This window comes from Bolinopsis microptera, chromosome 1 (assembly GCF_026151205.1).
Source record: "Bolinopsis microptera isolate Bmic1 chromosome 1, MBARI_Bmic_1.0, whole genome shotgun sequence".
In the NCBI taxonomy this organism is placed as follows: Eukaryota; Metazoa; Ctenophora; class Tentaculata; order Lobata; family Bolinopsidae; genus Bolinopsis; species Bolinopsis microptera.
In genome coordinates, this window is record NC_087072.1 from 4,729,592 (window position 1) to 4,746,186 (window position 16,595).

The 16,595-nt window shown below is 39.3% G+C and overlaps 1 protein-coding gene across 2 annotated transcripts in view; it reads left to right on the forward strand.

The window, feature by feature from the left end:
• Positions 1-4,240: 4,240 nt before the first annotated feature.
• The window catches only part of LOC134825791 (microtubule-associated protein futsch-like), a 30,659-nt gene continuing 18,304 nt past the window's right edge, over positions 4,241-16,595 (forward strand). For both annotated transcript variants that reach the window (XM_063838000.1, XM_063838005.1), the window contains exons 1-2: positions 4,241-4,366; positions 4,508-4,586. In XM_063838000.1, the coding sequence (XP_063694070.1) occupies positions 4,278-4,366; positions 4,508-4,586 (168 nt within the window). In that variant the 5' untranslated portion in view covers positions 4,241-4,277. The remainder of the gene's footprint in view (positions 4,367-4,507; positions 4,587-16,595) is intronic.

Consider the following 16,595-nt stretch of genomic DNA (forward strand, 5'->3'; position numbering starts at 1 on the left):
TTTAACAGAGCACACATTCTTTGGAATAAACTCCCTTATGAATTAAGGGAAATCTCAAGGCCATCCGTGTTTAAAACCCATTTAATTAAGTACCTCTGGACAGTTCTAAACGACCATATAACATCCTCTGACAGTTAAACAATTTACCTTAATGTAACTATATTGTCTAAATATAAATTGATATGAAGTATAATTAATAAAATATGTTAAATAAAGTGTGTTTATAATTATGATTTATGGTACATTGTTATTTATTATATTTATATTTTAGGCTGTAACCTTATTAGTTCAATGGAATAAACCTAGCATGCCTTGGTTGCAGCATCGCTTCACTTATAGGTGCATTTAGGGCCCGATGTAATTGCTATGATCAGTTTACTGGTCAACTGGTGTTTCGGTGTCCCTTATTTTGTTTACACTCGGTCACTTGTCAAGGCATGTAAGGTCATTCGGCGATATTTTTCTTTGAAATAAAATGATGTATTTGTGTAACAATTTGAAAGTTTATTGATTAAAAAAAATGTAAAAGATAGGGGGGGCACAGTGGGGCTCCATGCTGACATTAAGCAAAAAAAAGTCATGTCTCCAAAATCACTTTAAACTAGTTTAATCTAATAGCCAGGTTGTTTCTGAGCTCAGATTTTGATTTTTGATTCTATCTCATTCCTGAGCAAAGTTACAGCCCTGTAAAGTCAGGCGCTGGGATATTTATAGATTTGGCAGTGAAAAATATTCTGAATGTGCATGTCCAGGCAAGATATCTTAACATCGTATTTTTATATTAACACTATTGGGATAGTCCCACATGAGTTTTCCTAGTAATGTCAAGCTCGTTGGTAGTCAATTTAAGCAAAATTGAGATCCTTTTGGCAAAAAATCGAGATTTTGTGAACTTTTAGGGATAATGTTGATAAATTTGCCAAATTTCGAAGGTAAAATTGTCATTTGCTCTGATGTCAGGCTGCTGGAAAAGTTATGCCTCTATATGCCCCATATCAACTATACTTTAAATGATACCTCAGAATGTCTATAAACACAAAATAATCGATTTGCTTCAGAACAATTCAGACTTTTGGATTAGATTAGATTAGATTAAGAATAATGACATAAACATCATCACTAGTTTTAAACATTCTTTCTGATTTCCTCATTATCAGAACTGTGAACATTTCACAGCCTTCGTCATTAAAAAACAAACAAATTCTATAAATAACATAATTGTCATAATTTATTTACATATAAAAAAGTTTAAAAAGTTAAAAACCGTTAATTTAAAATAAATAAATAAAAACAAATTCATGAGATATTTATTCCCTTTCTCTTGGCAACACGAGGATTTTTATATAAATATTGGACTTGTTGCTTCTTCTTTTCGATATAATTTACACCCTCTATTTTTGCTAAAACTATATTTGACACTTCCCAAAAGTTGCCTGTGTCTACTAAATTATTAGTCTTTTTAAATTCTTCTAGATTAATTTTAAAATCAATAACAGACACTGAATTTCTAACAAAAGATGGCAATTTATTCCAAAAGCTGATAACACGCTCTGATAAAAAATTATTAGACAAGGTTTTAATATTTCTATCAATATTGTTATATTGGAGAAAAAAAAATTTTTTCGAGCCCAGCCTCACGCTATTTTGCTCACTTAAAAAGCTCACTGATAGACTAAAAACTGATATTTTTCATTTATTTCATAGCTTTTTGGGGCACACTTCGATCTTTTATGCTAATACCAGCAAAGTTCAATAGGAATAAGCAATATTTGGATGGAAAAATAATGCGGATGAGCCAAAAATAGCCAAAATCTGGCAATTTGAGCTCGGAAAATCCAGGGGCAACTCTGATTTCATAGGATTTTTCTTATGTTTTGGTCATATTGCATAGTTTTTCTGGTTCTCCTTTCTGAAATATCATTATTTACAATCACATCAGCATGATTGATGACCATTTCCATACGAAAAAGCAGAAAAATGGGACAGAAACCGCTTAAAATTCGATGAAATCTTAAAATTGCTAGTCAAAAAAGATGCTTTTTGTGTGACAGAAAGTGCCAAATTTTCAAAAAAAATGATTTTTTTGCCCAAAAAAGTAGTGAAAGTTGTCCTATTTCACTGAAATAAGTCATAATTGACGATTTAACCCAAATTGACACCACCAAGATGTGGCCAGAGGCATAAAAAGGCAAAAAACCCAAAAGTCATAATGCCCTATTAGATTGCCCCTGTGGGGGGGGGGGGGGGGGGGGGCAACCATATTAAAGTATATTAAAGTATATCCCCGGGTCAAAATCGGGAAAAATCCTACATTTTAATATACTTTAATATGGTTGGCCCCCGGCCCCCCCCCCCCCCCAGATATAACTCAGTGTTTGTTGAATACAGTGGATACTAAGTAAAAAGACCTCCATGAACAAAATTGGGAAAATTGCACATAATATCTCGGTTCGGAATACTAGCCAAAATGACTTCATTAAAATTGAAATAACTCCATCAGTTTTCAATATTTTTTCAAGAACTTTTTGGAATCGATTTAGAATTGCATTTCAAGCTTATTTTGAGCAACAATTTTTGATGTAGGCCTCCAAGGAGATAGGGATATATTAAAGTATATTGTAGGTATATTAAAGTATATTAAAGTATATCCCCGGGCCCGGGTCAAAATCGGGAAAAATCCTACATTTTAATATACTTTAATATGGTTGCCCCCCCCCCCCCCCCCCCCCCCCCCAACTTTGCATACTTTTTCCCCAAGTTTGATTGCAAATTGAGTGTTGTTGATGTCAATCCTTCACGGATGATGATTAATCACTCTACACTCGACTGTCACGTGACTTTTTCACTCTCTTCAGCAGATATTGGTACTGAGACGTCTTATAGAGGGTGTCAAGAGTCAGAAACTGCCAGCTGTTCTGACATTTATAGACTTTAAGAAGGCTTTCGACAGTGTACATCGTGGGAAAATGCTCAAGATTCTAGAAGCTTACGGTATTCCAGTCAAAATCGTACACCTTATACGGCTCATGTACGAGAAGACAATGACCAAAGTCCAAACTCTAACCAGAGCCCTCTTGCTTGCAGTAGCGCGACCGCCGCTACAAGCGCGTCACGCAGTACGCACAGACACATATTGGCTTGTACTGGAGCCATATTTGAAAATTCATTGAGGGGGTGTCCTGCCAAAACATAGTGAATGTTGTAAAGGTATTTCAGCAGTGTCCTGTAAAATACACTGGTTTCCTATTTATGAGTCAATTTCGTTGATAAAACAGATCACATCCGTTATTATGTTTTAGTTCAACAACAATTCTAGACTACAAGCCATGTCTTATGCTAGGATCTCATTCTTTAGAAAATGCTGAATAATTTTTACAAGAAGACATTTTCGTGGGATCGGCCTACAATTTGGGACCTCATGTATGCCCCTTGAAAGAAATGCACAAAACAAAAGGATCATTGAAGTGGAACATGGACTCGACCAATTGCACCAATAGTCCTATTAAAAACTGATGCATGGAATGGAAAGAGGAGCAATACCTACTTTGAGAAGCTAGCTGATAAACTGTTCAGAAAATCAGGTCAAATATATGGTATCAGAAGAAGAGTAAGATTTGACCGATAAAGTAGTAGTGCAGTGAAAATATCAGATTTAGACATAAACTTAGAGTCTGTAAATTAAATCTATGCACATTACACGTCTGTAATTAACCGTGATTAATGGTTAAATTCCAAAAGATCAAAAACTTTCTCAGGATATCCCTTCATGTTCAGTACATCTACATCTACATTGTAGTGTGAATAATAAATACCTATTTACCCTCCGATTTCAAAATAGGTATTTATGTATATTTATGAGGTTCCCCCTACCATATTGTTTATATGTTTGGTTGCATTAACTAAGATATGATTGGTATCATGTCAATTGCTGTAGATAAATTCTATGATTGTTTACTGATTACTTCTAGATGTCAATGAAACAAGAAATTTAATTTTAGCACATTTTACAGAATAAAAAGATGTAAAACAATTCATAAAATATAATGCCCATTTGGTGTATGACTTTTTGTCCTTGACTGCTAGTTTGGGTTTGGAAGGACAGGTAACTAACGGGGCAAGGAATGCGCGTGCTTAAAAGCTTTTGCACACACCGAAACGCTAGTTCAGTTAGGTTTTTAAAGACAAGGCTCATATTAGGACTAGAAGATGTATTATAATAAGTATAATTACACTCACAACTACTTTGTTTAGAAAGGTACACTTATGGTTTAAAAGAGATGACGGAACACACGATAAGGATAATAAAGAGGGGTGGAGCAGATGGAACAAAATACCCTGTAAATCAGAAAGAAATTACTTTTGGAACGTGAGTAACAAATCCAAACCTGTAATTTTTTTCTTTGGGGGTTCACACAGAGTTTATACAATAGTTATCTGTTGCACTAACCATTCCTAATTTTTCAATGTAATAGAAATCTACTGACTTTACCTAAACAAAACTTTTCAGTGAGTCAACATGTGACATACGGGTGAAGATCCCAACAGTTGACAAAGTTCACACTCGTCTGGAGTTTGAACACAAACAGGTATGTTAGAAATGAGGTTATTATAATTTTTCATAATGTAAATTTTAGCTTAATATTTCGATTATCGGGGGGGGGGGGGGGGGGGGGGGGGGGGACAAAAGAGACAAGAGGGACAAAAGGGACAAAAAAAGATAATAGGGATAAAAAAGACAAAAAAGACGGGGCAAAAAGGACAAAATGGACAAAAAGACAGGGACAAAATGGACAAAATGGACAAAATGGACAAAAAGGACAGGAACAAACGAAACAAATAGACAGGGACAAAATGGACAGCAAAGGGGGGGGGGGGGGGGGGGGGGGGGGGTGTCACGTCCGTCTATGTCCGCTTGTCTCATAGAATCCAAAAAGGACAGGACATAGGCGGACATAGGCGGACATAGACGGACATAGGCGGACATAGACGGACATAGGCGGACATAGGCGGACATTAATGGACACCTAAATTACTAAATAAAATGTTAAATTTTTGCTGTTATAGGGGGGATCATGTTTTTTGTCCGTTCGGTACCCTATATTTTCAAAACGGACAAAAAATAGAGCGGACAAAAATGGACAAAAAACGGACAAAAATGGAAATAACATTTAGATGCTTCCTCCTCCTACTCTTCCTCCTCCTCCCCCTGGGTCTTCCTGATCTTCCTCAGTCCTCTTCCTCCTCCCCTCCTCAGTCCTCCTCCTACTCCTCCCTCGTCCTCAGTCCTCCTCATCAGTCCTCAACAGTCCTTCTCCTCCTGGGTCCTCCTCCTCCTCCTGAGTCCTCCTCCTGGGTCCTCCTCCTGGGTCCTCCTCCTCCTCTTCATCCTCCTCCTCTTCCTCCTCAGTCCTCAGTCCTCCTCAGTCCTCCTCCTCAGTCCTCCCCCAGTCCCCCTCCTCCTCCTCCTATTCAGTCCTCCTCCTCCTCCTCCTTCTCAGTCCTCCTCAGTCCTCAGTCCTCCTCCTCCTCCTGAGTCCTCCTCCTCCTCCTCCTCCTCTTCCCTCTCAGTCATCCTCCTCAGCCATCCTCCTCAGTCCTCCTCAGTCCTCCTCCTCAGTCCTCCTCCTCCTGGGTCCTCCTCCTCTTCATCCTCCTCCTCTTCCTCCTCGGTCCTCAGTCCTCCTCCTCCTGGGTCCCCCTCCTCATCCTTCTCATCAGTCCTCCTCCTCCCCAGTCCTCTCCCAGTCCCCCTCCTTCTCCTCCTATTCAGTCCTCCTCCTCCTCCTCCTCCTCAGTTCTCCTCAGTCCTCCTTCTCATTTCTCCTAAGTCCTCCTCCTGAGTCCTCCTCCTGAGTCCTCCTCCTCTTCCTTATGAGTCCTCCTCCTGAGTCCTCCTCCTCCTCCCTCTCAGTCATCCTCCTCAGTCATCCTCCTCAGCCATCCTCCCCAGCCATCCTCCTCAGCCATCCTCCTCAGTACTCCTCAGTCCTCCTCCTTCTCAGTCATCGTCAGTCCTCCTCCTCAGTCCTCCTCCTCCTCCTCCTGGGTCTTCCTGATCCTCCCCAGTCCTCTTCCTCCTCCCCTCCCCAGTCCTCCTCCTACTCCTCCTCCTCGTCCTCAGTCCTCCTCATCAGTCCTCAACAGTTCTCCTCCTCCCCAGTCCTCCTCCTCCTGGGGCCTTTTCCTGGGTCCTCCTCTTGGGTCCTCCTCCTCCTGGGTCCTCCTCCTCCTGGGTCCTCCTTCTCCTCCTCAGTCCTTCTCCTCCCCCTCCTCAGTCCTCTTCCTCCTCTTCCTCCTCTTCCTCCCTCTCAGTCATCCTCCTCAGCCATCCTCCTACCCTCCTCCTCAGTCCTCCTCATTCTCAGTCCCCTCACTCAGTCCTCCTCCGTCCTCCTCCTCTTCCTCAGTCATCCTCCTCAGCTTCCTCCTCCAGTCCTCCTCAGTCCTCCTCTGGGTCTCTCCTCTGGGTCTCCGACTCCTTCATCCTCCTCCTCATTCCTCCTCTCAGTCCTCCTCTCTGGTCATCCTCACTCTCAGTCATCCTCCTCAGCCATTCCTTCCCAGCCTCCTCCTCGTACTCTATCAGTCTCCTCGTACTACTTCTCCTCAAAATGTTTGTCCTCTTATATTTCCACCAATGTCCCGCTAATGATCCACCATGTCCATCCAAGTCCGCCTTTGAGTCCCTCCGAGTCCGCCATGCCTCCGAGTCCGCCATATGTCCTCGTACCGTCTCGCCAATTCCCAAAAAACCGTCCCGTTGTCTCATAGAATCCAAAAAGGACAGGACCTAGGCGGATCATACGTCGTCCTCCCCCCCCCATCCTCCTCCTCCTGCCTCCTGGGTCTTCCTGATCCTCCCCAGTCCTCTTCCTCCTCCCCTCCCCAGTCCTCCTCCTACTCCTCCTCCTCGTCCTCAGTCCTCCTCATCAGTCCTCAACAGTTCTCCTCCTCCCCAGTCCTCCTCCTCCTGGGGCCTTTTCCTGGGTCCTCCTCTTGGGTCCTCCTCCTCCTGGGTCCTCCTCCTCCTGGGTCCTCCTTCTCCTCCTCAGTCCTTCTCCTCCCCCTCCTCAGTCCTCTTCCTCCTCTTCCTCCTCTTCCTCCCTCTCAGTCATCCTCCTCAGCCATCCTCCTCAGCCATCCTCCTCAGTCCTCCTCCTTCTCAGTCCTCCTCAGTCCTCCTCCTGAGTCCTCCTCCTCCTCAGTCATCCACCTCAGTTCTCCTCCTCCTCCTCCTAGGTCCTCCTTCTGGGTCCTCCTCCTCCTGGGTCTTCCTGATCCTTCTCCTCCCTCTCAGTCATCCTCCTCAGTCATCCTCCTCAGTCATCCTCCTCAGTCATCCTCCTCAGCCATCCTTCTCAGCCATCCTCCTCAGTACTCTTCAGTACTCTTCTGTACTCTTCAGTCCTCAAAATGTTTGTCCACTAATGTCCACCAATGTCCGCTAATGTCCACCAATGTCCATCCAAGTCCGCCAATGTCCGTCCGAGTCCGCCAATGTCCGTCCGAGTCCGCCAATGTCCATCCGTGTCCGCCAATGTCCCAAAAAACACGTCCGTTGTCTCATAGAATCCAAAAAGGACAGGACATAGGCGGACATAGACGGACATGACACCCCCCCCCCCCCCCAGTAAAGAAAATAAGGTCAATTATCCGTTGAAATGCAAAAAATAAGTTTAGGCACAGTTCCAGCAAGCTAATAAGTTGGGTAAATTCAGACAGAACAGTAAAGTCAATCTTGGTTATATATCAGCCTTAGTGTACTCACTGTTCAAGACAACTTGGTCTAGTCCGATATGCCTGCTCACTGATTCACATTTGACGTTTGAGCTGAACTTGCATTGCAAACAACACTCAAAAAGCAAGAGGGTACAGTGTTATGATATTAAAAGATTATGACTTTTTTGATATCACCACTTGATTAATGGGATTAATGAAATATTGACTGAACCGTGTACACATTTATTTATGTGATGCCGTTGATGAATTCTGCTTATTTAAGTCCCTTCAGTGGTTTCAGTTGAGTCTAAGTACAGCAAAACACTGACGTGAAAATCTAAATTGTTGATGTCGAGTAGAATATATATATACATTCTCTTCATTTGAGCTTGTCTAATTTTTTGTCTCATTTGTCCAAAATTTTTGTCCCTTTTGTCCCTTTTGTCCCTAGTATTGTCCATTTTGTCCCCAAAACACTGTCCTTCACAAAAAAATGTAAAAAAAAGACAAAGACAAAATGGACAAAATGGACAGTGATACCCCCCCCCCCCCCCCATTATCCGATTGCACACTCATTCTTCTAGCTCTAAAACACGTTGTCGGAAAACAGCAGTCTATAAAGTGTTGTCCAATTAATGGTCAAGTCACTTCTAATTAAGCGATTCTTAAGTATCAGAGCTTTCTTTTAGAAAAGTTTGTAATGACAAATGAAGGAGACTCACAACTTGTATATCCTAGAATTTATATATAGAAGAATATAGGAGTGGGATTTATAGTCGGCTGTATGACATATGAACTGTTTATAAGATATGCGGCATCACTTGAAGTATGGCTTATGGCAATTTGGAAAATTGTCTTCTCTGAATGATTGTCACGAGAGATGTTCTACAGTTTAGAGATTATTATTTGCTCACATAAGATCTACACAAGCTGAAGACAACTGTTTATAATATCTAATACAGCAAGGATCCCGTTTGAACAATATTATTTCAGCAATAAAACAGCACAATTTTAGTATCACAATTTACAATACAGCTCTTATACGTTATTGATCTAACATCATATAATGCTTTTCAAACAAGATTCAGAATTTTTAAAGTTTACCAGAGAATGAATATTATGTAATCTTAAGAGAGATCAGAATAAAAATCAGCGTTGATCCCCATTCCCCAACCCTCTGTGTGTACTGAAAACATAATCTCTCATTTAAAAGCAATGCTATCAATACCAAATGATTCTAAAGATAATTTAGCAATCTCTGTCTGCGCATTCTTCTCTTATTCTAACTTTCACAGTTTCACAAAGCTGAATTGTTTGCGATTTTCTCTTAGTTGTCCTCTATCTTGATGTTAAAGATTTAGCGCCTGATCGTGACTTGAATGAACACGATTCAACTGTGTTCTTATCTTTCTCTTTTTTGCACAAAGATAACGCTATGAATTTACCCCACAACTCTTTAATGTGTGCTTTCATGTCCTTTTTCCTGTAGAAGTATACTACAGGGTTACATGCAGAGTTCAATGGAAGTAGGATGTGGTTTGAAACTTCTATTACTTCATCAGGAATTGCAAAATAGCTTGTTAGAGAGTAACAGGGCATAATGAACTGAATAACAAATCCGATGTTACAAAGACAGTAGATAACTGATATTATCCCGACTGTCACTGTAGCTTTCTTTTTCCATGTCTCTGTCTTCAACTGCGACAGATACAACTTTCCTATGTTTAAAACATTTGCTAATACAATTATTACAAACAAGCTAGCTATTATCAAAAATTCTATATGAAAAACAACTCTAAAAACAATCAATAAGGCTGGAGTAGGTGCTCCTGCTTCATTAAAAATATCGTATAGAAAATATGGATAACCTGGTTCGCCAGTTAGCATTCGGATATAAAATGCTTGTAAAGCTGAAATGATCACACCATAAACTGTAATGGACACATAAACTGCACTCCAATTAATCACCTTTAGAGGAAGAAACATGTGTATCGCCCTTACAACTGCCAATAAACATGTCAGAAATCCAGTGGCGTAGACTGATATTCGACGAATAGCGGCAAAGGTATCAAATAAGAATGGAACATAAAAGAACTCAAAAAGTAGCCGCAATGCAGACGAAACACTGACCAAAAGATCGAATATGTTCAAGGCAAGAAAGAGTTTAGTGTGAGCTTCAGTGTTTCTTGTTTGGTTGGTTGATTTTAACTTGGCGACGAAATAAGATAGGGATATGATGTTGGTTATTGTCCCGAAAATGGCTATCAATATAGCAACGTATTGTATAACTTGCTTTGATGTGTCGGCACTTGTTGATGTTGTCCAATATGAAGTTGATGATAACATATTTAACTGTTGATGGCGAGATGAACGAAGTTCTTCTAGTGCGCTAGATTCTTCCATGACCTGGCAAGAGTTGAATTATTGTTGTTGTCTTATATATTATCTAAATAGTACGTATTTAATCCTGATCATAATTCATATTAATACAGCTATTTATTTACTAGGCACGGCAAACAGCATGAGCTATAAGATATTAGAATAAAATCTCCAGTTGCCATAATAACTTGCATTCTCTCAGTAACAAACCTAGATGAGTAGATGCTTGACGCTAAGAAATTTGTAAAACTACCGGGTCAAATCGTCCAATGTTTTATTCGATTGTATCTATCAAACATAGAGATTACTCGGCTGAAATTTTACGTATTCAACCAATTAACGACCGCCGACTAGGCACCAAGAATCCTTGTTCTATAATATAGAATGATTAAACTATAGAAACCCCAGAAAGAAACACATTTTAAAGATTATTACTAAATCTTGGTACAATCTAAGTGAAGATATCGGTCGTTTTAATTTAAATCGTTTTTAAACGACCCTGGGGCCTGGGGCCTGGTTCAAATTGATAATCACTTAAAAGTAATTATCAATTTTGAACCAGGCCCCAGGGTCGTCGAATTAGTTAATAGTTGCTGAATAACAAATGACTCAGAACGATTATAGAACTGCTCTTATAGCAAAGCTACAAATTCGTAATAAAAACGCAGCGCTCAAAGCAATTGAACCAACCGTCCTTATCAATTGTCAAATAATGTCACGTGCATCGTCTAAATTCCACCACCTCGCCACTAATTGTTCCCTAATCAATAAAGAAAGAAAGGGAATGAAAGTAGCTTTATCTGACAGTAGCTTAACAATCCAATACAGTTTAATCAATGATCACCTTAACAAATTGATGAAAATTGTGTGAACTAATTTACTGTGCTGCCATTTCTGTACACCTTGTGTCCAACAAACACAGGGAGCAAGGATAATCACGTACTAGTCTGATCACGTGACCAGTAGCTTCTCTCTATTCTCGCTCTTATAAGTGAGCTTCTTACTTCAAACTAGATACTTTTAAAACAAGCTTCAAACTGGTCCCTATATCTGGACTAGAAACCTAAACAATAAGCACTAAGCAGGCTACAAAACGGAATAATAACAATACACGACCCCCGGCCTGTCCTGAATGCTAATGGTGGCTAGTTGTCAGTTCGGCGTTAAACAACGTTACCATCATTACACTGCTGAATTTGTTGGCTTCACTTTGGGTTCCTCCTACATTATTACTTCATGTGTCAATACTCAACATATTACTACATTTTCTGTAATTTAAAATATACATGACTAATATACCTTAATTCCCAAAAATTTGGGCGACCAAAAATTTGAGCGGGCCTCTCGCCCAAATTTTTTGCAGACCAAATTAATTGCATAAATCTTTTCCGCCTGCTTAATTTTTTGCCAACCAAACTTTTGGCATTTGGCCTGTGGCCCTGAAATCTATAGAAAGATGGCTTTTTCTTCATATCCAAGTGAAAAAATATTTGAAATTTTAGTTTTCTAATCTGTCATTCATGGCGTGACCAAGTAGCAGGGGTCTGGGGGCGCAACCCCCAGTGTGGTCAAGGGGCGGAGCCCCTTGTCGGGGGGATAGGGGGCGAAGCCCCCCGGAAAAGTTATAAGGAAATTAGACAATTTTGACGCATTTTCCAGTACTTGAGGGACACGAATTTACGTTAGCAGCAACTAAAAGAAAAAGCAAATTAATGTAAGTAGTCCGAATTTAAGCTTGACAGTACATACACGGAATTCATCCATTGTTCGTGGTAACTGGCATGGTATTTAAAGATAACACAATGTAGGGGGGGGGGGGGGGGCTACAGTGCAGTGGGGCTACAGAGCAGTGGGTGCGAAAACAAAACTGTATACCATAGCCGTCTGGTTTAATGTTATGTTGAAGAATACATTTTCATGTTTTTGTAAACTTGTCCCCCAAATCCCAGGGGGGCAGCTGCCCCCCTGCCCCCCGGTGATGTAGCCCATGCGCAACACACCTTTGTTTCTCCAAAGCTAAGCGTATGTGCCGCTTAGTTTGATAGATCATGATGTAAACCTTCTAATTTTCTTCCAAACCTTTCGACCATCTGGTGAGGCGTCATAATGATAGTTGTATGTGAAAGGGGTATGATAAGATATGCTGAGTGTAAGTAGACTAAACTATCTGATTGAGAGACTAAATATCACTATTATATATCTATCATTTTGTACTGTGCCATCATCACTGTATTTTTTAGTAGTTACTGGGCAGATCGTAAATTTCATAATGTGAAACAACTCAGACTACCACCTACATGCTTAAAATTGGCAAATATCTAACTGAAATTTTAGTGGAAAATCTTTCATTTTTCGAAGAATTTGTGCCCAAATTTTCGGTCGCCCAAATGAGTTCAAATTTTCTGCCCAAATTTTTCGGGCTCAAATAAATTGTGCTCAATATAATGGCACACAAATTTTTGGGAACTAAGGTAGTAAGGTCGGTTACTGTTGCTCATTCTTCACCAGTGATGACATCATGGATTAAGAGTGGCTTTGTATAAGTTGAAGTTGTGTAATGTTAAAAAAGTAAGTTTCTGAAATAAGCGAAAACTGACAAAAATTTCAAACTTGTACGCTGTCAGTGTTGATTTATGCACATAGCAAGATAACGAAAAAAAGTTGTGACCATCCTTCTTTAATTTAGTTTAATTGAACCCATTGAAATTGCTATACCAAAGATCCTTTTACTCATTATAACTTATAAGAAGTAATGATATGAGAATCGAGAGTTAAGTCGAGCATAAAATTCTACTGAAGAATAAAGTAACTGTAAAAGAACATTCTTTTTATAGCCTAAAAATCAAAATTATGCAATTTTTTGTTTGTCATGGTATTCGTAAGAAGTAATGATATGACAATCTAGACTAAAATAAGTCAAGCATGATTCGTACGAAAGATCATTCTTTTAATGGTATAAAAATGAAAATCGTGCAATTTATGCTGGTTAATTGTCAAGATATTACTTATATAAGTAATGATATGAGTATCAAAAGTTAAAAGTCAAGTACGACTTCTGCTAAACGATAAAGTACAGGAGACCGACCATCCTCTTTATGGAGAAAATTATATAATTTCATAGATAGTTCATGCAACATTTTGCGATCAAGATATCATATTTCTTAAATATTTAGCTTGAGTATTTAAGCTTAAATTACTATGTCTGAGCATTACTACGTCAAGTTACTACGGCAATTTCAGGAATAGATCGGCTTATATCATACTTAGTTTTGGTATCGAGTTTGCGTAATACTAAGAGAAGAAGATATGGTCATTGTTCATTTTGATCATCCTAACCACGACTACAAATCCAAAACTGCAGATACAGTTGATGACTGATATTATTGGAACTATTATTGTTGCTTTTCTCTCTAACTGCCAATTAAATCACGACCTACACTACACTATTGAAACTAAGATGGCAACAGTAAAGAGTTACATGTACAGCACAGCTGAGGTGGTCTCCATTAAAACCAACTACCACTATTATGGGCTATAATCAACATGCGATGACTGCAGTGGTAGACCAGCTGTTTCTGAACAAAAGGTACACTTAAAGAGTAATAACAGAATAATAAGAAAATTAAGAAAGAGAGAGAAACACCGAGCGAAGCGTACTAAGAAACCACGTTGCTATTCTGAAGCTCACCTGCCTGAACGAGGTTACTAGCAATACATACGGGCACGTCGTGAAACAGAGTGGTCTATCTATCAAGATAGGGCAACGGATAAAAGAGAAGATATTACTGATAAACTAATGTACCACTTCCACAAACAACTTTAAAACATGCACAGCACTCACAAACTAGACTGTAATATGATATCACTTTTGAGCTAGACAACAGTTCTCAGACCTCAGTTCTCCGACCTAAAGGGGGGGAGACACGGCCACTGAGCTGCAGCTTCGGTCAGCACTACCGTAGTGCTGACAACCAATGCAGCAAAATCATAATCTATAATCCACTAGCAAAGCACTGTAGCTTAGGATGGAACATCTAACTCATAGTGCGCAGCCTGCTCAAACTCGTGATTGTAGATATAAGGAAAAACACTTAAATTTAATGAGAGAAATCCAAAGATGCACGTTTCCTTGTCTACAACAAACCAGCAAAATGACAAATCAGAGCTTTGAAAACTAATTGGCCAAATTTCTAGGCGAATGATTTACATCGTATAATTTACTGTTTGTGTTTACCGCAGTTAATATTTTGTCTTCGTTTGTTTCAGCTTACAGTTACGTCACTGACCGCATTTTTCAGTTAATGCTGCACTTTATATATTTTTTATTATGTTGATTATGTATTACAGCATTACTTAGAGTCAACTTGTCGCTGCCACGGATCAGGGTTGATCGTCATAATATATCATATATTTGTTTATCTAAGAGATCAGCTAAATTCAAGATCTGCAGTTTTATCCAGTGTCCCGCCTGTTATACCACCACCATCATAATTACATCGTTACTAATACCAACTGTTCTCTTCTGTGCACAGAAAGTATTGTACCCTTTAAAAAAATGCCGTGTCAGACTCTAGTTAGGACCAGATGTTACTAGATAATGCAAGCCATGTAATAAGGCAGAAAGTCATGCTGAAAATTACCGAAATTTTGAACGATACGATCAATAAATACAATACTGCAGAAAATTGTTATCAAAATCAAGACTTTTAAAATAATATATTAACTTATGTATTAATATATTAACAATATGAGTATTTTGTTAACATTCTCAGACAATTAAAACGAAGAGAGATATATTAAAGCCATCCAAGCGTGACTAAGTATAGAAAAACAACTTGCTCGTATAAATGAACATGCCGTGCCCTACCCGGGCCGTGGCCGTTATAGATATAATTCTAACTGCTCAGCTATACTACCAGCTTTTCATATTTAAATTTTATAGGTAAATACGACATTGATCCTTCAAAAATGACGTAAAATTATGGGCATCATGCGTGGAGAGATTATGGTAGACTGGAGCTAATAAAGTGATGAGCAGACACGCGTTAAAAAAAGAAATTACGGAGGAGAAAAGTAAAAATGAAAATTATAGAAAGAAAAATAAGTCTGGTGACGTGAACATAGATAAATGAAGTGAGAAAATTTATTTACACTCCGCCCATATCAACAATCCACATGGTTAAAGGTACAGATAGACGGAATCAAGGCGGCTTTCCGATACGTGTCTCGCCAGAAAACTTAAAAGTAGAATAATTAAAAGACAAATATAGGTTGAAGTACACTTTGTTTAATTACAAACAATCAAGGAAAACGACAGAGAAAATTGTTGAGTTTTAAAATGTTGAACTGAACACACAAAGATAACGACGAGTTTTCCCATCCAGTCCTAATACTGACTACTCAGCGAGAGAGTTCCTCAAGATAAACGAAAATATAAGAAAAGTAAATACAACACTGTTAACTGCTAATCGTACAATTTGAATCATCCAATAGAAAATTGGGTCAAATTGTTTAACTCTAGCTCAGCTCTGATTTGTCACATAAAGTTGGTTTGTTGTTGACAAGTCAACCACGCTTCTTTGAGTTTCTATCAATAAGTGGGTTTTCCTTGTCAACAATCTCAAGTTTGAGGTTAAGAGGGCGGCTTATGGTTGGATTTTTCTCCTTGTATTGCATTCCTAATTTCCTAGCGGTTTATCACTGTAGGATTTTAAAGAAGGGTTCATCGAACGTGGAGCTCGGTGGTCGATATGTTCTCTGAAAAGGAAACACTAAACTGCTATCGATTTGTCAAATTGGCATAAACGGGTGAGCGCATATTTTCCTGCTGATGTCAGAAACATTCCAGATATGAGTGTGATAATAAACTATGACCGTTATTCATATTCCTACAAATTAAAGGAGCTCGTGCCTGACAAGCCTGATAAGCCTGACAAGCCTGACAAGCCATGCACTGGATCAAATCTAAACAAGGAACAAAGGCTTACACAAATACAATAAACTAATGCAACTGCATATTATCACTATATCTATCTACTGATAGACTAGACGTCATGATACGTCATGGTACCTTAACTATACCTCTAGCCGTCTCAATCTAAGAGATACGGCAGAACCCCATCACTCACCAGGCTTTATTCGTCTCAAAATACCAGAGACCCTTAAGGAACAGCCATCTAAAATGTTGTAATTATAATTTTGTACATACTATGGTGCTCCGTGACTGCAGTTGTATGCAGTTTAAGTGCACACCTTACTTTTTATTAACAAAATATTTGAATGAGCACCGCTATGCCTCATTCGCCCCGAATGGGACCAAGGTTATGAGACAAAAGCCTACACAAAACACTAACTTATACCACAAAAAATACGTTATCGGCATATTATCAATCTGTATATTACTGTGGTAGGCTGCACGTGGTACCAATAACACTGAACATATAAATAACTAGTCGGAGGAACCCATGCTTACAGCCAGAGCTAATGCTGTGAGTGCC